This window comes from Sinocyclocheilus rhinocerous, unplaced genomic scaffold (assembly GCF_001515625.1).
Source record: "Sinocyclocheilus rhinocerous isolate Xijiao unplaced genomic scaffold, SAMN03320098_v1.1 scaffold2117, whole genome shotgun sequence".
Taxonomy (NCBI): domain Eukaryota; kingdom Metazoa; phylum Chordata; class Actinopteri; order Cypriniformes; family Cyprinidae; genus Sinocyclocheilus; species Sinocyclocheilus rhinocerous.
In genome coordinates this window covers 433,023-453,884 of record NW_015626361.1, presented here as the reverse complement: position 1 = coordinate 453,884, position 20,862 = coordinate 433,023, and the positions used below count along the sequence as shown (strand labels likewise).

Genomic DNA, 20,862 nt, shown 5'->3' with positions numbered 1-20,862 from the left:
CGCCCCCACACCGCGATGCTCATGACAAGAATATCATGTATAGTTATCTTTATTGAAGTGAATTAGGTTTAAATCGCCGTCATGCATGAATGAATGATATTTTTGCAATTTTACACATAATAATCCACGATGATCACATTACACAAAACTGAAATTGCACGTCAAAATAACACATTGTCAATATTTTTTGAGACCCCCCAAAATTTCACAAATCCCGTTTTCAGGGGAGCCCATGTCTTATTAAGGGGAGCCGAGCTCCCCCTAGCTCCCCCGTAGTTCGCACCCTGCTTACGAGCCAGTTCCATAATTCAAAAACTTGCAGTGCAAACTGTAATCCGATTCAAAAAACCAATGACACATATGAGCTGGTAAATCAAAAATCTACCACAATCATAGAGAGGAGGTTCACAAACAAGACTCTTATCAGCTGGGTCTTTAAATGAATCATTCAGAATGATTCAAGAGGTGTGAATCTTTCCTTCGAGATGTCTGGGATAACATATGAAAGCCTCAGTGAGCTATTGTAGTGGTAAAAACAATGAATGAAATGCATTACCTGTTAAATGCAATTAAAAATGTTTAATTTAGCTATATTTATTGAATCTATGTCTTCATAGAATGTGTAGTTAAAATAGTGCTAGAAAACTGTTGTCCAATTTAGATGACTGCCACAGTTGGTGTTCACTAGTTTCCTGCAAATGGATACCTGGCACAACGAGTCGTATCACGTGTTTACCCATCATGTGTTCAGTCTGCCCGTTGTCATGTTGCAGCCAAGTCTATAATGGCGTTGTTGAATGCATCGCTTGAACGTTCCGGTATTGACACCAGGAGAGCAATGTGTGCTCTCTCTAGCACAAAGCGTATGTTAGAGCAGTGCTCAACCGAAATCAACTCGCCATCTGAGTAATTTGAGGCTCTAGTGGACCCCTGTTCAGAGACCAACTGCTGCTGATGGTAGGAACACAAATTATCTGATCATTGTGGTAGCAGTTGTACAACTATTCTGTCTGATTCTTTCCATTTGTGTTGTTTTGTGGTTGTTTTTCTCTATTTCCCTGACCAGTTTACCTAAAGACTGTCTAATCCATTAGTCTCATGTAGCCAGATCTTTGACAAAATGTGCCGTCTAAGACTTGATGGACTCAGGCAGGCACTGAATATGATTGTGTGTGGGTGTGTGGCACGGGTCTAATACAGTCTGTTTATCCTCACTGGTGAGGGTAATGCCAGTTATCATTCAAGAATTCAGTAAGAAGGCAGACAAATCTGCAAGGAGCTCTCTTTATCTTTCCCTCTCTCTCTCTCTCTCACACACTCTCTGTTCCTCTGTCTTCTTACGCAGTTTGCTGGAGAAAATCCTGTTGGGATCCATTATTTGGTCTTATGCACCCTGAAACAGCCTGTCAGTGAATTCTTGGCGTCTGCTGTTTAGTCACTATTATAAATGAATATTCAAACAGGGAAAACAAATAGAGCAAGAATTGATTTGTTAAATGAGCACAATTTACTGCAAGCAATCACAGCCGATTTTTAGACCATCAGCACGATTGTAAGTGGAATATTGTTTTTATACAGCAATTCAATAAACAATTTGAGTAATTTACATTTTTGATAGAATATTGCAATTACTTTGTCTATTTTTCTTCCACCATAGAAAATAGCTATTTTCACTTTTTTATTACATTTATTCAAAGCAGAATTATTATTACAAGAATCTAAATGACACATTGGTGCTGTTTCGTTCCTGAATGAATCAGCTTTTGAATGAATTTGTTGAGTGAATGATTCAATGCATACAGTCACATGCTTTATTCCGGATTTAATCAGCTTTAGAACTAATGGGTTGGGTGAATGATTTAATGAGTCACTCTTTATAAAGTCATATATTAAGTTCCTGAATGAATGAGATTGTTTGAACGAATCATTTGAATAGTTTGATTTAATGTCTCATTCTTAATACAGTCACTTGTTGCCACCTACTGGTGTTATATTCACTGAAAAATCTCTGATGAACAGACTGACAGCCTGTAACAGTCGTGAAAATTCTAGTCAGTGTAATTTTACTATTATTTGTAGACTATTACAGTATTTATATTTTGAATGAGTTTTTATTTTTATATTTTCAGTTTTCTTTTCAATTTTAGTTTAAATTTCAGCAATTTTGTTGTGTGCATTTGTTATTTATTTATTTTTTCATATTTTTCGTTTTCATATAATATTTGTTTTATTTTATTTAAGCTTTATTTTAAATACCGAAAATTTTTATTAGATTTAGTTTGTTTTAGTTCAGTTTTAGAACTCAAAGGTGTTCTGTATAATTTCTGTGCAACTGCACTAAACCAATGAAAACTAATTCTCAGCTAAATTTCTAATTAGAGGTCTTGCCTCAAAAGGAGAGACACACATACACACACACACACACACACAAATGACATAATTCTCTTGTGTGGGTTTATAGGAGTGAACTGTCCATCCTGCCAAGAGGGACAGAGAGACACAATCTCCCGGGAGAAAGACTGAGCCAGGGGAGCGGTCTCTGAGTGAGCTGGCTGAGAGCCCAGGAACAACAGCTAAAACACACACAGCGGCCTGACACACACAGTAAAAACACATAAACATGCACAAATGTGATATTTCCAGTCTCGCTGAGCATTTCATTCCACATACAAATGTTTGTGTAACTTACATAAGAACATTTTGAACATGACCCTGTGACCTTTTGTCAAAACCGGCCACAATCTGATCTGTAACCTAGAGAGTGAGACCATTCTGTGTCAACATGGTAAACTGTATGGGGAAAAATATATATAAATATATATATTTTCCCCTGTGGTTTCCAGGGCAACACTTTTCCCCCTCTAAGCACTGTATGCTGAGAAAGCTGATACAGAGCCTGAATTCTGAGACGCTCTTTCTCTTTCTTTCCCTGCCTGGGGTTGAAATTAGAATCCTGTTGTGATCTGACGCAGCCTCTCAGCTCTATGAGGTTTTGTCATGAAAATGACTGAAACAAACTTCAGTTTGTCTTTCAGTAGAGATTCTCTGGGGGCTTGTGTGAGGGGCTGCATTATTTTATTTCATGACTCATTGATCTGCTGCACTCGGCTCACATATTCAGCCTTTTAATGCACTACTGTATGTGTATCTGTGTGTTTATTATGAGTATAGTGCCAAGGTCATACCTTGATTTTTCATGATCGCATTTCCTGTGTGTGTCAAATGAGACAATAAGGAGGTTGTGGAGACAGTAAAGGTCATATATGCCTTTTTGTCAGGAGGATTCAGGTGAAGTGAAGAACAAAGATTAAATTCTCTCTTTTTCCATAGGAAATAGGACAGCATAGTCAGAGGTCAGAATAAAGGGAAGATTCTGGACATTTCTATATCTGGACGTGACCTAAGAGTAGGGCTGGATGATATGACCTAAAATCTAAATCTCGATTAATTGAACATTTTACCTCGATAATGAATATTGAACGATTATTTTTATTTTTTTATTTTTATTTTATTTTTTGGGTTCGTTGGCAAGGTGGGATACTTTTTTTCTAATAAAAGAGTGCATGTCTTTTCTTTGTGATTTTAAAATAATTGAAGGAAACACAAACTATTTATGGTTATTTATTGAATATTTTGAACAATTGAAATCAAAAAGCACACATTGCTTGAAATGAAAACATTTCTTGAAAAAAGTCACATTTCAGTTACGTATGTAACCATGGTTCCCTGAGAAGGGGAACAAGATGCTTGACACAGCATCTAGACGTAGCATTCAAGTGCGAGACGCTGCAAAAGATGCTTGAGCGCAGCAGTCATACACATCTGTCTAGCGCTGAATACTCACATGGTAGTATGTTTTTAAGGGGAAAGTATTAACAGAATTGAAAAACTGAAATAATCGACATGGGAAAATTACATCGGTTAGAGGTTCAGAATTTCAGTTTCGATTACTTTCCGATTAATCGTCCAGCTCTACAAGAGTGCCTTTTAATATAAAGCTTTTCTTTCTCTCTTCATGTGTTTGTCTCACTCACCCACACTGGCATGCTGAAATATCAGCTCAGAATGTAGCATGACCCATTTCTTCATTTCTCACTCCACCCTCTCCCTTCACATTCATCTGCTGTCCAGCTGCATCTCTCTGGCTCCCTATGTGAATTAGCAGATTGTGAACAAGAACTGGCACTAGCAAGGAACTTGATCTATTAAACTTGTCAACTTGACTGTGATGTGATAATGAGGTTGCGCATTACAAAGCAGCTGGTGTTTATTAACAAAGTTGTTATACAACATCCCATGACCAATCTCCTTCTGATGTAATTTTTGTTTATCATGCAGTGTTGTGGCTAACTCCATTATGAAACACACACACACACACACACACACACACACACACACATATATATATACACAGATGCATACACAGATGTTTTTTTTTTAGAATGCAATTTAAGCTGAATTTTAAGCAGCCATTACTCCGGTCTTCATTCTAATATGCTGATTTGGTACTCAAGTAGCATTTATTATTATGATCACAGGTGGAAATAGTTCTGATGCTTGATATTTTTGTGGAAACTGTGATACAATTTTCAGGATTCTTTAATGAATAGAAAGTTAAAAAATGATTTATTTGTAATAGAAGTTTTTGCAATAATTTAAAAGTCTTTACTGAAATTTTTGATCAATTTAATGCATCCCTGCTAAATAAATAAAAGTATTATTTATTAAAAAAGTATTAATAATCATATTGACCCCAAACTTTTAAGAGACATTATACAAATATAATAACAATAAAATTGCAGAACATAAATTAAAAAAAAAAATCTACGAGCATCCTCAGCTTGATCTTTCTAATCTTCTAACAACTCAAACTCTTTATAATTATATGTATATGTGACGAGTGGGGCGGGCCGAGAGCCATGGGAGCGGAGCAAGGCAGGTGTCCTGACATTTTATCCTACTCGTCAGATTGTCCTACCAAGGTTTACTGCACATGCAGTAAATGCAGTCCCACGGAGGAGCTCCGGAAGGATAAAAGGAGGAGTAACGACAGTGAAGGACGAGAGAGGACCAGGCCTGGACTTTGTTGTTCTTATATTATGTTTTGTGCGGCAGTCGTCTGTGAGGGGCTTCCGCTTTTACTTTCGTTTTGTGTTCGTTTATTTGTTTATTAAAGTTTTATGTTTAAATGTTCGCCGGTTCCCGCCTCCTTCTTCCCGATCTACGAAATTTGTTACAGTATAATATATTTTATATAACATATTTTTAATACTCTTAATGCTTTTCATGACATGCTATTACAAACTGAGGTAAAGATATTTTATGTTGAGATCATTTGAGGTATAAGCAACTTATATATTATAGTATATTTCTGCAAAGCTGCTATAACAGAGAGAAATAATTTTTCTGGTTTTCTGGGGAACAGACACCTATAAACCCCTGAGCTGACTTCAAGTGTGAAGCATCTCTCCAGACAGAGTTACAATTCATCTCAGCCATGGGCCATCACTCGTCAGTCTGTGAGCAGAGACAACATGGATTCAGCTTGAGTCAGAGATGTATGTGCGTGTTTGGCAATAAGAAAAAATATTGTGATAAAACTGTTTGTTTAATCTGTCTAAAACTGATGTGACTGCGCAAATGAAAACTGCTGCTTGAAAGTACAGCTACGAGCAGCTTCAGCTTGTGTAAGTCTTTGATTCCATTATGTTAATCATTCTCACCTGTGTGCTGGGCTCAGAGAGTCTTCTGCTGTGTGTGATTGCAAGGAGGTGCTAATAGTATTTTACTTAAATGCCATCTGCTCAGACTGCTGAGGCGGAGATAGAGGGAAGGGAGGAAGACAGCAAGAAGAGAGAGAGAGAGAGAGAGAGAGAGAGAGAGAGAGAGAGAGAGAATAAGAATAAACCGGTCTTCAACCAAACATCATTCTAATGGGAAAACGTACTGTACATGTAAGTGTCTGAAAGTTTTGCATCACTTTTTGGTCTTAATTTAAAGCTAGATGTTTCTAAAATATGTGTGGGTTTTTACAACAGCAAAACTCCCACAGTAAGGAGATACTAGTGAAGTGCATAAAGTCCACTGTCTGCTGCTTTTGACTTTTCAGGTGTCACCAAGGGAACATAATGTGTGTGGAGGCCCATTTGATCTCCTGAAGATTCACTTGAAGAGCACAGGTGCCTATTGCCATGTAGATCAGTGAAATAATGTAGCAGACCCCACTGAAGACCTCCACAATGTCCAAAATTGAAATTCAGCAGGTAATATATCACCCTTTATAGTCAATATGAATCAAAATATTTACAATATGACAATATATATGACAATATTTACTTTCTTAAGGTGTGGTCACAGTTTGGTTTGAAAGTCTGTTGTCTATTGTCAATAGCTTAGAGATTTATGAAGCACCGCTCACACAGACGTCACTTTAAAACCAAGCAGGTGTTTGTTGGTCATGTTACCAAAATGCGCCCTCATGCAAAACTCCTAATCGGATGGTTTCCTATTGGAATGACTGGAATTTGCACACAAAATCGTTTGCCTTCTAAACTTGTCAAAATGCAATAACTTCTTGTTCCTCTGTAACAACTTTCCTTTGCCGCTGACATAAAGGCCATGAAGGCTAAAGCCAGATAGCTGTGTAGGCATTGTTTTGGCAAATTTTAATATGTAATATCCAAATTTCACCATCCAGTCAATTCCAGATGGACAACATCAAGTCCTATTCTATTTTATTTTTCATTGGATATCCTGTTTCATTTATTCATTATATTATGAAAGTACAATGGGTTGCAAATGGCAATTCATGTTGACTTTAGATATGGAAACAGGCAGCAAAATAATGAAATTGCATTTGAGAGTGAGAATAGCTTAAAATAGATGATTTCAGATGCTGTTTTAAGCATTTTTTTCTGGGATTCATTGATTAAAGAAAGTAGCCCCATCTGATTCAGAAAATCCTGTCTAAATTGGAGTTTTATTCTACGGCATTAAGATTAAGCTCAGTTAATAATTCTTAGGCAAATGAAAAAAGTCAAAAGAGGCAGTCAGTCGGATCAGAGACTGGATTCAAACAGAATGAGTAAATAATCACCACAAAAGATTAAAACAGGCCAACCGTGGATGACAACAACAGAAAACAAAACAAATTACAAGTCCTCAATATGTCCCTGCAGGGTATTGATTGTTGTATGGATCTGATCTTTGGAATATTATCTAAGAGTGTGTTGTTTTTCACTGCCTTCAAGAGGAGACAGACTTAAAATAGCTTTTATAATTCAGAAAGATTCTATGCAGCCTTAAGAGCGATTAACATAACATTGTGATATTTCAGAATATTACAGCTTTTACTGTTTTTTGACCAAATAAATTCAACCTTTGTGAGCATAAGAGAAAAATATTTTTAAAAATTCGAAAATATAAAATTTTTTACAGATTACAGATTTGAATGATGATGTGTGTAAATACATTTGAATATATATTTAAATTGATTTATTTTGTACTCTTAGCTCTCTGGAATTCGATCATGCACTTGTAGCAAATTAGCTCAAAAGGGAAATGTATTTAAATAATTACATTGAATGACAATTAATTACAATTATTTATATCAGCTGCCAGTAGTAACTGTAGCAGAATTAATATTACTATCAAATAAACCATTCGTCCAGCGAACTTTCAGTGTAATTTCATATAAACTCTAAGAAATTTTATTTTTGTGGCCAGAGAAAATAACGAGACAGGAACTTATAGGGCAGATAACGAGGGGCAGACAGGTGAACACAATGAGGGTAATTAACTAATGATTATACGGGCTAAACCAACACAAGGGGAAGAAACCACAACAAACAGTCCACAGGGGTGTTACACTTACAGGATTAATGCATTAGAGCATGTAACTAGTTCGGATCATAAAAGGGACATCGATTTACAAGCAGTGACAGAATCAGAAACTCATATAATTTGTGCACACAAGTTTTATTAACTAAACACTAACACATAACTAGTCTAACAAACAAACAAACACACAATCACTCATACATGGGGGAAGGGCAAATGAGACTGAATGAATGAAACTGTTAGAGAAACAGGAAATGAAGCTATGAAAAGGAGTCAAGTTAACCACCTGAGTCAAACCATCAGCACCCTTTTACAACGAAGTCTACAGCTTATATTAAACCTCTGTTTCGTTTAGTTAAATGTACGATACTTGCATTGCCTTGGCTGTTGAATGAGTGTCTGGATGCAGTCTCAGATGAAAGTCTTGATGGTTTGAAGGTTTGGTGTCGGAATTGCAATCACGTTCTTTCCGGGTTTGAAGAGTGATGAACTCCAAAGATGTTATTCTGACTCGGTGGTGCTTGGGAGAGTTTTCTCCCAGGTGAAGAGTGAAGACATGCCAGGCCTGCCAGGTGTGGCTGCGGCGGCCCTGGGACTTGTCACGGTCAAGGTGTGTGGAGGCAGGCAGGATGACGAGGACGACAAGGATTCAAATAAGGATATTTAATGTAGAGACAACAAGGCAGATTCGGGTAGATGAGACACACACACTCAGGGTAACATTCACAATAACCGACAATACTAGATTACAAGAGACAGGAACTTATAGGGCAGATAACGAGGGGCAGACAGGTGAACACAATGAGGGTAATTAACTAATGATTATACGGGCTAAACCAACACAAGGGGAAGAAACCACAACAAACAGTCCACAGGGGTGTTACACTTACAGGATTAATGCATTAGAGCATGTAACTAGTTCGGATCATAAAAGGGACATCGATTTACAAGCAGTGACAGAATCAGAAACTCATATAATTTGTGCACACAAGTTTTATTAACTAAACACTAACACATAACTAGTCTAACAAACAAACAAACACACAATCACTCATACATGGGGGAAGGGCAAATGAGACTGAATGAATGAAACTGTTAGAGAAACAGGAAATGAAGCTATGAAAAGGAGTCAAGTTAACCACCTGAGTCAAACCATCAGCACCCTTTTACAACGAAGTCTACAGCTTATACTAAACCTCTGTTTCGTTTAGTTAAATGTACGATACTTGCACTGCCTTGGCTGTTGAATGAGTGTCTGGATGCAGTCTCAGATGAAAGTCTTGATGGTTTGAAGGTTTGGTGTCGGAATTGCAATCACGTTCTTTCCGGGTTTGAAGAGTGATGAACTCCAAAGATGTTATTCTGACTCGGTGGTGCTTGGGAGAGTTTTCTCCCAGGTGAAGAGTGAAGACATGCCAGGCCTGCCAGGTGTGGCTGCGGCGGCCCTGGGACTTAGCAACCAGAAGACGAAGCGGAAGATGGGAAGGTGATGAGAGAAGAGAGAAGCGGGTCACTGATGAGGCCTTTTAACTTCTGTGGAGGTCACACATCTGGGGGGGTCACTGAGCTTAAACTTTTGGAAGGAAAGTTTACTCTTTGCCTTTGAGCATGGTATTTTGCATATGGAACTGGATTAGGTGTTGATGCAAAGCTATTAAAGATTCATAGAACACTGATATGTTGCATAGGTATCAACATATAATAAACCCTCTCATTTAGATAATGAAAATACGAATTCGTAGATACCAAACTATAGGTGAGGTTATATTAACTAAGGATTCTATCATAAGCATGCAAAAAACAGTATACAATACAAAATATAGTATACAAGAACAGTAATAATATAGACAATGACTTGGGGATATGCATGATAGGAAGGTCATAGAAAGGTTTGTCTATGAATTAATAGGGAAGAGTTAATTTCTATGGGCATTATGTGTCTTTCCTATGAGGAAATGGAGTGAGAGTTACTCTGACTGCATTCCTTTGAGCAATAAAAGCAGTGTTAACAGATGATTTGTCATTACTTGCCATGGTAACCAGAGGCCTGTTCTGCCTTTTTGGGGTGTTAGTTCCTCTTTGGGGTTGTCCACAGAACTCTAACAGATAGTTTGCTTTCTAGGTAAGGGTGTTTGCTGGATTATTCATTAAATATAATGAATAATTGTGTGTCTGATTGGTCCAAACGCTACACACTATTGCAGATATTCAACAGATATTCTTGATGCGCAACTGCTTTTGAGCTCCTGAATTATAAGCATATAAAACAGCAACCCAAGCAAGCGGAAAGGAGAAGACAAGTACACAAACAATAAAACTGAACATGAGAGGGTATTGCTCTGTGCACTGTGAATCTGAAGTCAACTCTTATGCTGATGACTTTTCATGATGCTATACAGAAATGTACTCTCAGATGCATTGTTTACCATCCTGTTTTCTCTTCATTACAGTCGCACAGTTTTACTTCCTGACAGAGTCAAGTAGCTGATGTGTCATCTGCGGCTGTCCTGCAGAGAAATTCGAACCCGCAGCCCTAATGGGCCATTTGGGGGATGCTGATTGGCATATCCGATGAGTCCTGTCGGTTGTGTTGTGTGTGTGTTCAGTCTGGTTCCTGCTTCTGTTACTCCGAGGTGTGCATTTTCCCCTGTTAATGGTCCTGCAGCACCAAACTTTCTGTTGATCGCTGTCTAATTTCTGCCTGTGTCAGTGGATGCCACATAAGCCCAGAGAGAAACGGCCAAATGAGAAACACATCAAACGCGAGCGGAGGCCGTGATGATGAAGATGAAGGTCTGCTGTTTACTCATTACACACATATCATGTGTGTGCGGTGGAGGCAGTGGGACTGAGACCTTGGCACATCAAAAAGGGTCTTGCGCACATACACATCATTAGTGCCATGAGAATGGCATAAATGAGGCCCACGCACTCAGCATCTAATGGTTTGTGTCTGGGGGCAATTCTTTTAGCGATGTCATATGGAAAAACAGCATGATAACAGTAAAAATATGTGAAACTGTCCAGTATGTGTCATTTTGATGAGACAGGCAAGCAAATATGGCAGATAACTATAAATAACAGAGTTAATTGATATGGTTACTAGGGTCTGTTAGCATGAGATTGCCTTGTAAAAGTGTTTTTTTTTTTTATGCATTAAAATGTTTACAAATGGTTAATAGGAGTATAACATTGCAAATATTTCCCCTCAAACACACACATACATGGCATTTACTTTCTCGGTGGAGTCATAAAAACCAAATAGGAGTTTTCAGAGAAACTGCTTGCACACCACTCTGAAGATTAATTACTGTAGCTTACTGTTGCGAAGAGTCCGGAGGCAAAGACACACCAGAGATTAAAAGTGCCAAACTCTTATAGTGGAATGATTTAGTGCAGTGAAATTCTCTCTAGATTTAGCAGACAATGTGCTAGTAAACCTGTAGGATACAGCATCACTGCTTAAGCACATGATGCAGGACGGACACGGTGCCATCAATGAGGCGGGGCAACTGGGAATGTTTTTTTCCCAGGCATTGTGATGAGGGAGGCCCTAGGGCGAATACGTCAGCTCTCAACCTGAGATCCACTAGAGAGAGGCATCAGGAAACTTTTAAGTGGGCCAAAAGATGAACAAAAATTATTTAAATTAATATTTATATTGATTTATTATAGTATTACTTTTAAAAATAATATTTAAAATAAATGATTAATTTTAATATTTACTAAATGTAATATTAAATATATTCTTATTTTAAAAATCTAACTTCAAATGTAAAACAACAACAAACAAAAAACAAAACAAAAAAACTCAAACAAAAAACAAACATGCAATGCAATGTACACTGACATTTCTGCATTTTGTTTCTTTTTTTCCCCCTTAGGGTATAGAAACCAAACTGTCATGTGTACAAAAAACTGTTTATTTTGTTTCAGTATAATGTCAAAAATATTTTTCATTAAGTATCAAAGAAGCATATGTGTGACTGCATTTTATAGTTAAATTAAATAACAAAAGTTATATTGTCAAAAAGGTTGAGAACTACAGTACTCATTAGACCCTTAAAAATTGTCCCAGGACAGACACGTAAGATGTTATTTGCTGTTTTACTGGTCTCACACGTCTACTTTTAAAACTACAAATGTGAACCAAACCAAAAACCCTTAAAATATTTATTGGACAAACAAAATCTAATTATACTGAATAAAAGATAGATGCGCTGAGAAAATCTATGCCTCATGCACTCATATATATCACTGGAACATAATGCTTTAGTTTACAATATTGATTATAATTTTGCTACACTATAATTTCCAATCTTGCTTTCATTTTTAATGACGTTTGATAAACGACTACAAAGCGCGAGCTGAACATCCGGGTTTCTTTTTACCCTCCATAGCAACCGCAGCGCGTCCTCAAGTGAGTCCTTGGCAACCCTAACAGACAAGCACTAATGCGACGCCATTGAGTTAGCAGGTGTTCTCCGTACAGTTTTAGTCTTTTAATTTGTATTGCTCTTTTTGAGCTGAAACTGTTTAGTTAGCAATGTGTACGAAAATGCGAACATTTCATCCTTTGGCTAAAGGAGAACTGAAAACGGAAGGGTTTACAGTGAAATCCACCATGAAGAATTCAGTGGTGAGTGCGTGTTGATTTGTTATTCTTGTTTTTAAGTATTTTTTTTTTAAGTTAAACACTAAAAATATACGGGACACGTGTGATAATTAACACAGATGAATACACAACAGAAGTATTTCCAGCAAGCATTAAGTATTGCTGTAAACTTTATTTTTCCATCTGCATCAAAGGATTACAATCGTTGCTGGGGATTTTGATTCATCTTAAAGACTCGATTCTTTTAAGTCGGTTCACCATCATTACGCCAGGTGGTGACAAGTGAATGTCTTGTGTTAATGAATCATTAATTTTCCTTGTTGTGAGCTAGTCTATCTTTTTGACGGTCACGAAAAGAGATGTTTTATTCATTCAGTTCGTTCACTACTAGATATACCTGTTCATTATTTTCGTTCACCAAAAAGATGTCTAATTCTGTGCCTCTCGGAGTCTTGTTTAGACTTGTTTAGTACAGTGGGCGTATTCGTTCAGTATATGTCCAACCAATGAAATGTTTCTTCACAGCTCGAATGCTATTTGCTCACCTTCAGTTGCTGGTCCCTATTGATTGACTTCCATAGGATGGAAAAAACCCCCCCAAAAAACAATGCAAGTCAATGGGGACCAGCAAGGTGAACTATCCCTTTAAGTAACCGTTATAAACAATTATAAAAAAGTTGACTGTTATTCTTTGAATTATTGCATTGGCATGAATTATTGACTTACTTTGGAATGCAGTGACACATTTCATTACACCAAATACACCAAATAATGTTCTTTTTAGCAGCATCATATGACCCCTTTAATGACGTATGCAGCCGACAAATGCGACTTCCGGAGGGTGCATCCTTCGAAAATGAACGAAAAATATGAGATATGTAAGCAAACTGAACGATTTGTTGTGTAATGGCCTAGTGCTAGTGTTCTGTATTAATGTTCTTCTTATATTAATGCGACTTATACCTGTGTTAATGGTTTAGTGTCTGTTTTAATGTTTTAATTGTAACTGGTTTAATGTCTTACTGTTTTAAAAACACTATTCAGATGAGATTTGTTTCATAAATTACATTTCTGTTACATTTATTAACACAGGTCATTAGTGATTTCATGAACTGACTCAGACATTGGATACATGAATCATGATGCATTATTCCCATGCACTGATATTTTTGTTGTCTATATAGTCTTTATTCTGAGTGGGGAAAACAAAGAGTAACATTCTAACTTGAACAGGTTGGTCATGATTTGCAGCATTGTCCTGGATTTACTACTGTACGTTCTTCTCTACGTCTGTCTTTTTCGCTTTTTTCTATTTTTCTTTTTGCACATATACTAGCATCTACAAAACAAACTGTCACTTCAAAATGGAGTTTCTGCTTGCTTTAGACATTTATTTTAATACAATATGGATCCTATTTTTCACCACACAGCTGACAGTTACCCATCATTCTCATCATGCCTGCACGACCTCACCCCCATCAGTGCAGGCTGCGGTATAATTGCCTAAAATGGGCCCGTCTCTTGATAGCGTCTGAGTTGGCCAGAGATGAAGATGTATTAGATTCCCGTAACAAGTATAAAAGCCCATCAGTTTAAACTGGCAGCTCTTATCGCCTTGTTGAAAGATAATATTTTCTTATTTTAGACTAAATCTGTGCAATAGTTGAGAGGAGCATTTTCAAACATAAGGACATAAGCATGGATTTACGAAATAGACTGACAGATTATATATAATGTGCATTCAGTTTTTTTTGTCCTACAAGAGTTGCATTTGTTACATCTACACACCATGAAATGAGCTATTTCACAACATGGATTGTGTTCATTTATTTTGCGTCTTTATGTTCACAACTATTAACACATGCACAGACACACAAATGTCCTTTAGCCCACAGTCACTTCACTAATGAGCCTGTTTAGTATCTGCATGTGGCTAATTAATTACCCTCCTTAACTCATGGCTAGACCCTCGCTCCTGTGCTTAAACTGACCTAAATTTCCCCCATGTGCTAATTAAGGTTGTGATCTAGACTGCAGTCCCTCACAGGAGATGCTGAGTGTTGTTGAGGGCATGTCTGTTAATTTATGACTATTCCTCATTATAGCCATCAACTCACATCAGTATGACAACCAGCTCACTCTTAAGTTTAAATTATAAGTCTTTCCTGGAGCTAAACAGCTGTTTTGTTTGCTCATTGTCCTGCTCAGAAGGTGCGAATATATTTTGGACCAAGCAGTTTTCTTCACACTTCACCTCTAGGGAAACAAAGTTGTCATAAGGATAGTTTTGATGGTAAAATATTGTGTTAAATTTTAGGTCAAAACATTAAAGGGATAGTTTGAGCAAACATTTAAATTCTAAAATGTATTCGGCCTCATGTCAGTCCAAACCTGTATGAATTTCTTTCCTCAGTGAAGAAGCCTTGTTTTACCTGTATGTAGCAGTCAGTTATGCTGCTTAATGTGGCAAACTGGTATTTGGTATCATATTATTATCATATTATTTTAATTTATTATCATAATTATAAACAGATAATTTGTAGTAGGGGTGGGCAATAGGACCAAAATCTTATTTCACGGTATGATAAATGTTATTTCATGATAACGATATATACCTTGATATAGCTATTTTTATTTTATTTTTGTTATTAAAATTAAGAAAAAGAAGCAAATTACAAGCACAACAGAACAAATAAATATGAAATAAACTTTTAATTTATTCAGCTACAGTAGGCTAGGTTTATTTAACATGTAGTAAGATATATTACAGAAATTGAATAAAGTGTATAAATAAAACACTGCATAGTCTTCACTGTATCAATCAAACATGATTAACATTAATAATGACAGACAGCAGCAGGTGAATAAGGCTGCTGTCCCTTTAAGACCAAACCAATATATTGAAACACATCCGGTTTTCACCCAACTGTTAACATTTATTTAACATATAACCGACTGTGTTTACTTCAGTACTCCACATGACGGGCATTATGACATAACAGAGTGCTTATTTGACCATTCAAGCACAATAAAACAGGAAAGAGATCTGTTTTCGCGATCGCATGCTGTCTGAGAGGGGCTTTCAGTGCGTGCGCTTCGGCTGTGTGTCAGTCAGCGCGAGCAGTGGATTGAGCTTTTTTCACTTTCACTTAATAACTTTATTAAACATAATGCACGTCCCAAATTCGCGATCGCATGCTGTCTGAGAGGCGCTTTCTGAGTTGTGCTTCGTGTGTGTGTCAGTCAGTGCGAGCATCGCATTGAGTTCTTTGTCACTGGTTATTGCACTTAATAACTCGATCAAGTGTATCACTCTTTATTTTCTCATTCATGCATGTTTCCTTATCACTCAAAGGTGGATATAACATTTAAGCAGTATGTTGCGCAGATATATTTGATACCGCGGAATACACGATATAGCAAAATCTCTAACGATAGACACTTTATTCCGCGGTAACGATATATACCGCCATACCGCCCAGCTCTAATTTGTAGTGCAAATTGTTTTAACATTAACTGACTTTGTTATTCCTCTAGTTATTTACCTAGCAGCTAATGAATCAGAAGTCTCGCACATTCACAGGAAATAGCTTACTCTGCATTGAAAAATAAAGTGGATACAACAAATGTGGATATAGTGACTTGGGTAGTGACGGTGGCTTGCTAGTCTCCACAAAGCACAAAAAAAGCACCTGAAACATTATAAAAGTAGTTCACAGGACTCATATGCCCTATTCTGAGGGAATAAATGATGATAGAATTTTTATTTTTGTGTGAACTAGGCTATTCCTTTTCTGCTTCTTGTTGCGCACAGAGTTGTTCGAAATACTTTTGGGATACATTGAAGATATTTAATGGTGGTTTTATGTCCTTTTTGAAGCTTAAAAACTCCCCATTAATTTTAATTGAATGCAAAAATCATAACCATTACACTCTTCAAAATGTAATTTTGTGTTACACAGAAAAATATGATATGGGTTTGGATTTGGAACATGAGGGTGAGTAAGAGTCCGTTCACACAGAACTATTGTATTTCCATGTAAATGTGCTAGATTGATGTATTTGACAATTATAAAAACACGGTGCTGAAATTTAAAATGTTAAAACTTTTAAAGAACTTGTCATTAGACCTAGCATTTTTTTTCCATTCCACTGCCCTGGGTGTCATGTTTTTTAAACACAAAAATACATTTTGTGTGAATGGCCCCTAAGTGATGATAGAATTTTAATTTTTTTGGCAAACCATCCCATTGTACTGTGAATTCTTTAACAAAGATTCTTGATTATAAATCTGTTAAAATTGGATGGCTGATTGGACCAAATGTGGCCCATGGCAGAAATAACTCGCTGTCTGTTAATAGAGCGGAGATTATCATCATACATCGGTCCTACTTTCAAAGCTGCTAATCTACAGCATATTAACACAGCAGCCCACATATCCTACTGGCTGCATTAAACATTTAGAGGTGTGTTGCTCATCTTATAAGAGGTAGAAGAGTCAGAGGCTGATTCATCCAATAGTCACATCCTCTTTCTGATGGCAAGCTCATCACTGGAGACATTTAATATCTCCCATACCTCTCCGTCTGCTTAGAAATGCAAGGCAGAGGAATACTCTGCTAAGTTTGTTATACAACAAAGCATGTCATTCAGACTGTGGCGTGTGCACTTCCACGTGCACACACATTTTCAAAAAATTAGAAAGATCTACATACACATACGTTTCCTGTCAAACTCACCAGCAGTTAATCTTCGAGCGCTGTCTTATCGATTACACGATGCCTTTCATTACTGTTAGTGATTGCACCAGAAAGAGAAAGAGACAGAGGCAGGCAGACTGGAATATTTTTTCATGTCATTCTGTATTCTCCTTCATTTTTCTTTGTCTGTTCACTGTGTAAATTAATGACTGACACAGCCAGGGAGTATTTACTTTGATGCTTGTTGTGAACGAGTGGGTTTGGTAGAGGAGTGCTTTTTGATATTTGTGCATTCTGGTAGGTTATACAGTCAAGAGTGTGTTAAGTTCTGTAGATCTCAAAGAGGAGAGTGTAAATTTACAAGCGTAGCCTACATTTATTTCAAGAGCCTTGTTTGTTACATCTAGTGGAGTGGTTTTCAACTGGTGGGTTGTGACCGAAAATTTGGTCACAACAGGTATGTTCTGATAGGATGAGAGGAAAATAGTTGCAGTCAGGAGATCCAAAAGGGGCCTAACCTTTTGATCTGCCCCCTTTTAGAGTTTCTGCTCTCCCGTTTGAAACTTTAACTACTTTATAGGGTCGCAGACAGAAGGCTAAAACAGTGTTAAATGCAAATTATAAAATGTGTATAATCACACATAATTAAAGATGAAAAAATGGGCTTATTAAAGAGAAAATACTTCCCATATATTTTGTTGTGGACATCTGGCTATTTAATATTATTAAACTTAATACTATTAAATTTGGCCAAGAATGATGTATACAATTAAGCCTAAATGTATAAAATTGTCTTACTGGGCAGCAATGCAAGTACCTTCTCTCTTGGACACAGACAGTGACTTTATTACTTTCTGCAGGTCAAACAAAAACAAAGCCCCCATCAAGGGCCCTCCATAACCCAGCTACTTACATTCCTGGACATTTAGCATCGCTTCAGCACACACCACTGGCCTGAGATCTGCCTCTAAAACTATTAATATCTACCTCTCTCTCTGGTCCTTTCATGCTGTCGTAGATGTATAGCCAGCCTGTGTGGGGAGCAGCATGATTTGCTGATAACAGCAAGGCCATTTGATGCCTTAAAAGCTGTGAATCTTGAAGAACACAGGCTTAGTTATTATACTGCCAGGTATTTGTGGCCATAGAAACTGAATCAATACAAGGCCTCACATCAGCCTCTTCTTTCCCATTTATCCTGCCACAGAGGATGATTGGAAGAACATTTTATATTTTCACGTGGAGGTCTTCACCTACTTTTAGAGTGGGAAACGTGGGCAGTCGGTAGATGTTCTTACAGGTCCAATCATTGAGAAGCCTTTTGTTTGCAGTTTATTCTAGAGCTGGACAGGCCAGAGGCCCAAAACCACTAACCTGCAATCTAATATGTGTCACTCCACCAGTGTCTCCATTCATTAATTCATTAATTCCATCCATCTGTTTATCTGTCTGTTTCCATCTTTCCATCCATCCATGCTCCTGTTTGTCTCCATCCATCCACTTACCTTTCTGTCCCATCCATCCATCCATCCATCCGTCCATCTGTCCATGTACTTGTACTATCCTTCCATCCATCCATTTACCTGTCTGTCTCCATCCATCCATCCTTTCATGTACCTGTCTGTCTCCATCCATCCATCCATTCATGTACCCGTCTGTCTCCATCCATCCGTCCATCTGTCTGTCCATCTGTACATCCATCCATCCATCCATCCATCCATTCATGTACCCGGCTGTCTCCATCCATCCATCCACCCATCTGTCTGTCCATCTGTACGCCCATCCATCCATCCTTTCATGTACCTGTCTGTCTCCATCCATCCACCCATCCACCCATCCATCCATTCATTCATCCATCCATTCACGTACCCATCTGTCTCCATCCATCCATCTGCTTGTCATGTCTGATGGAGAAATGGATATGTGAAGGTCATTCGCAGGGCTGCATCTCAGCACTGATGCTCTATTAATCAAACACCCTCTCTGCTCTGAAGGTCCTTGACTGAACACATAGCATCTGGAAATGTTATTGCCTGCATAATTTTCCCCTTTTCCCCTTTCCTTGTGTATTTCACATTTCAAACAGCAACATGAAACTGTGGATTAGTACTTTAGAGGCTGCATGCATGCAAACTTCTAAATGCTTTCTTACTTTAAAATTAGATAGCTGTGGATTCTTTTGGGCTTTATAGTTTATCTCCAAAAGTGCCTTGTTATGAAAAAGCTGCTTTTCATCCAAAGATGAATGGATAATGGGCAGAACTCAGAAGAATGTTTGCGCGTGTCACTCTCGGGCTCTCTGTGACCTTTTCTGTGGTGTTGAGAAAAAGTGGCACTCTGTTAGACGTTGCCTCTTTAAATTAAGTTCTCTGTTAAAATGCCATCTAGGCTATATTTAAAAAAAAATTTCAGAATGTAATAGCTGAGATACTGTATGCTTTTTCTGTAATCTGTTTAAATCTCATGTACGTCACACGACTAAGTCATTATTCAGTAAAAACCTTGCTGTCCATCATTGTTCTCCTCTTGTTCTCATTGTTTCATGATCCATTTTTGGTGCTTTTTGTAACAGCAAAAACAGCTTGTGCTTCCAAAAATACAGTGTCTGCCTACTAACTGCCTTCTAATAACATGGGCTTTGTATGAGTAAAATTACAATCGTATATAAATGTGAGTTTTCAACAGGTTTGGTGTCTCAGTGAGAGTGACGGTGATGCCCAAGATGAGGCTGATATGAGTGACAGTGACGAGTTAGAGGGTGAGAAAGCAGCAGTTTAAAACGCATCTGATTACAGCGATGTGGATGTTGCACGAGCTCTGCAGTTCAGTACTCCAGTAAAGTCCAGTCACGTCACGTTTATTTATATAGTAATTTATCAGTGCCATTATATTAGGCGGCGCCCCGCCCCCTTGAAGGTCAAGTTAATTTTATTTACTTTTATTTTCTCTATAGCGCCAGATCACAACAGAAGTCATTTCACGAGTTCACACTATAATTAAATAAAGGTTATGCGTATTTGGCGTGCTGTCCAGGGAGAGAGCTCCGAGCTCGGCAAGACTCCGGAGCCCGGGGCACCCTCCCCCTGTCTGGGAAGAGGGGTTCGAGCTTAGTGTTCAGCCCGGCTCAAAAGCGCTCCCCCGAGTGCTTCTCCCCATGCTGGGGTAGAAACTGGCTGAAGGGTCGGGGTGGCGGAGGGATGCTGAAAGTCGAGAGATAACAAAGGTAGGACGTACTTATTTATTTATAGGAGTTTTCTCTTGTGCTGATTGGATAAATGGTGTAATCACTAATGACGAACTGGCCGTGTTAATTATCTGAAATGCAGAAATTCAATACAAAAATTTAATGACCCATCTCAGAGTAGTTTTAATGAACGGTTGGTTTATGGGGGGAAAAAGACAGAGACAGAATTGCTGCAGTAAAGGCTTTATTTGCAACAGGACATTAGAAAAAAACTAAAAAGAAAACAAGAATGCAAGAAAACAAAATAAATATGTACAATATAGCTGTCATTTATTATGTGAAAATACAAAATATACAAACAGAAAAAGCCACAGAAGAATAAAAAAATTTAAAATAAATGTAATGTAATCTGCCTGGTCTTCTGCATTTGGCCACATGTTCTCATCCACATCACACCTGATATCTTCTCTGGCAAGGCATCTTGGGAAGAATCTTTTGGTATGCCTTATCCTTCCTGGTATTGT

General features: G+C 37.7%; 1 protein-coding gene across 1 annotated transcript in view; it reads left to right on the top strand.

Annotated features, from left to right (window-relative positions):
* Nucleotides 1-12,284: 12,284 nt before the first annotated feature.
* Nucleotides 12,285-20,862, top strand: part of LOC107711659 (parkin coregulated gene protein homolog) — a 110,016-nt gene continuing 101,438 nt past the window's right edge. Inside the window, exon 1 of the mRNA XM_016516681.1 lies at nt 12,285-12,478. Within this exon, the coding sequence (XP_016372167.1) occupies nt 12,386-12,478 (93 nt within the window). The 5' untranslated portion in view covers nt 12,285-12,385. The remainder of the gene's footprint in view (nt 12,479-20,862) is intronic.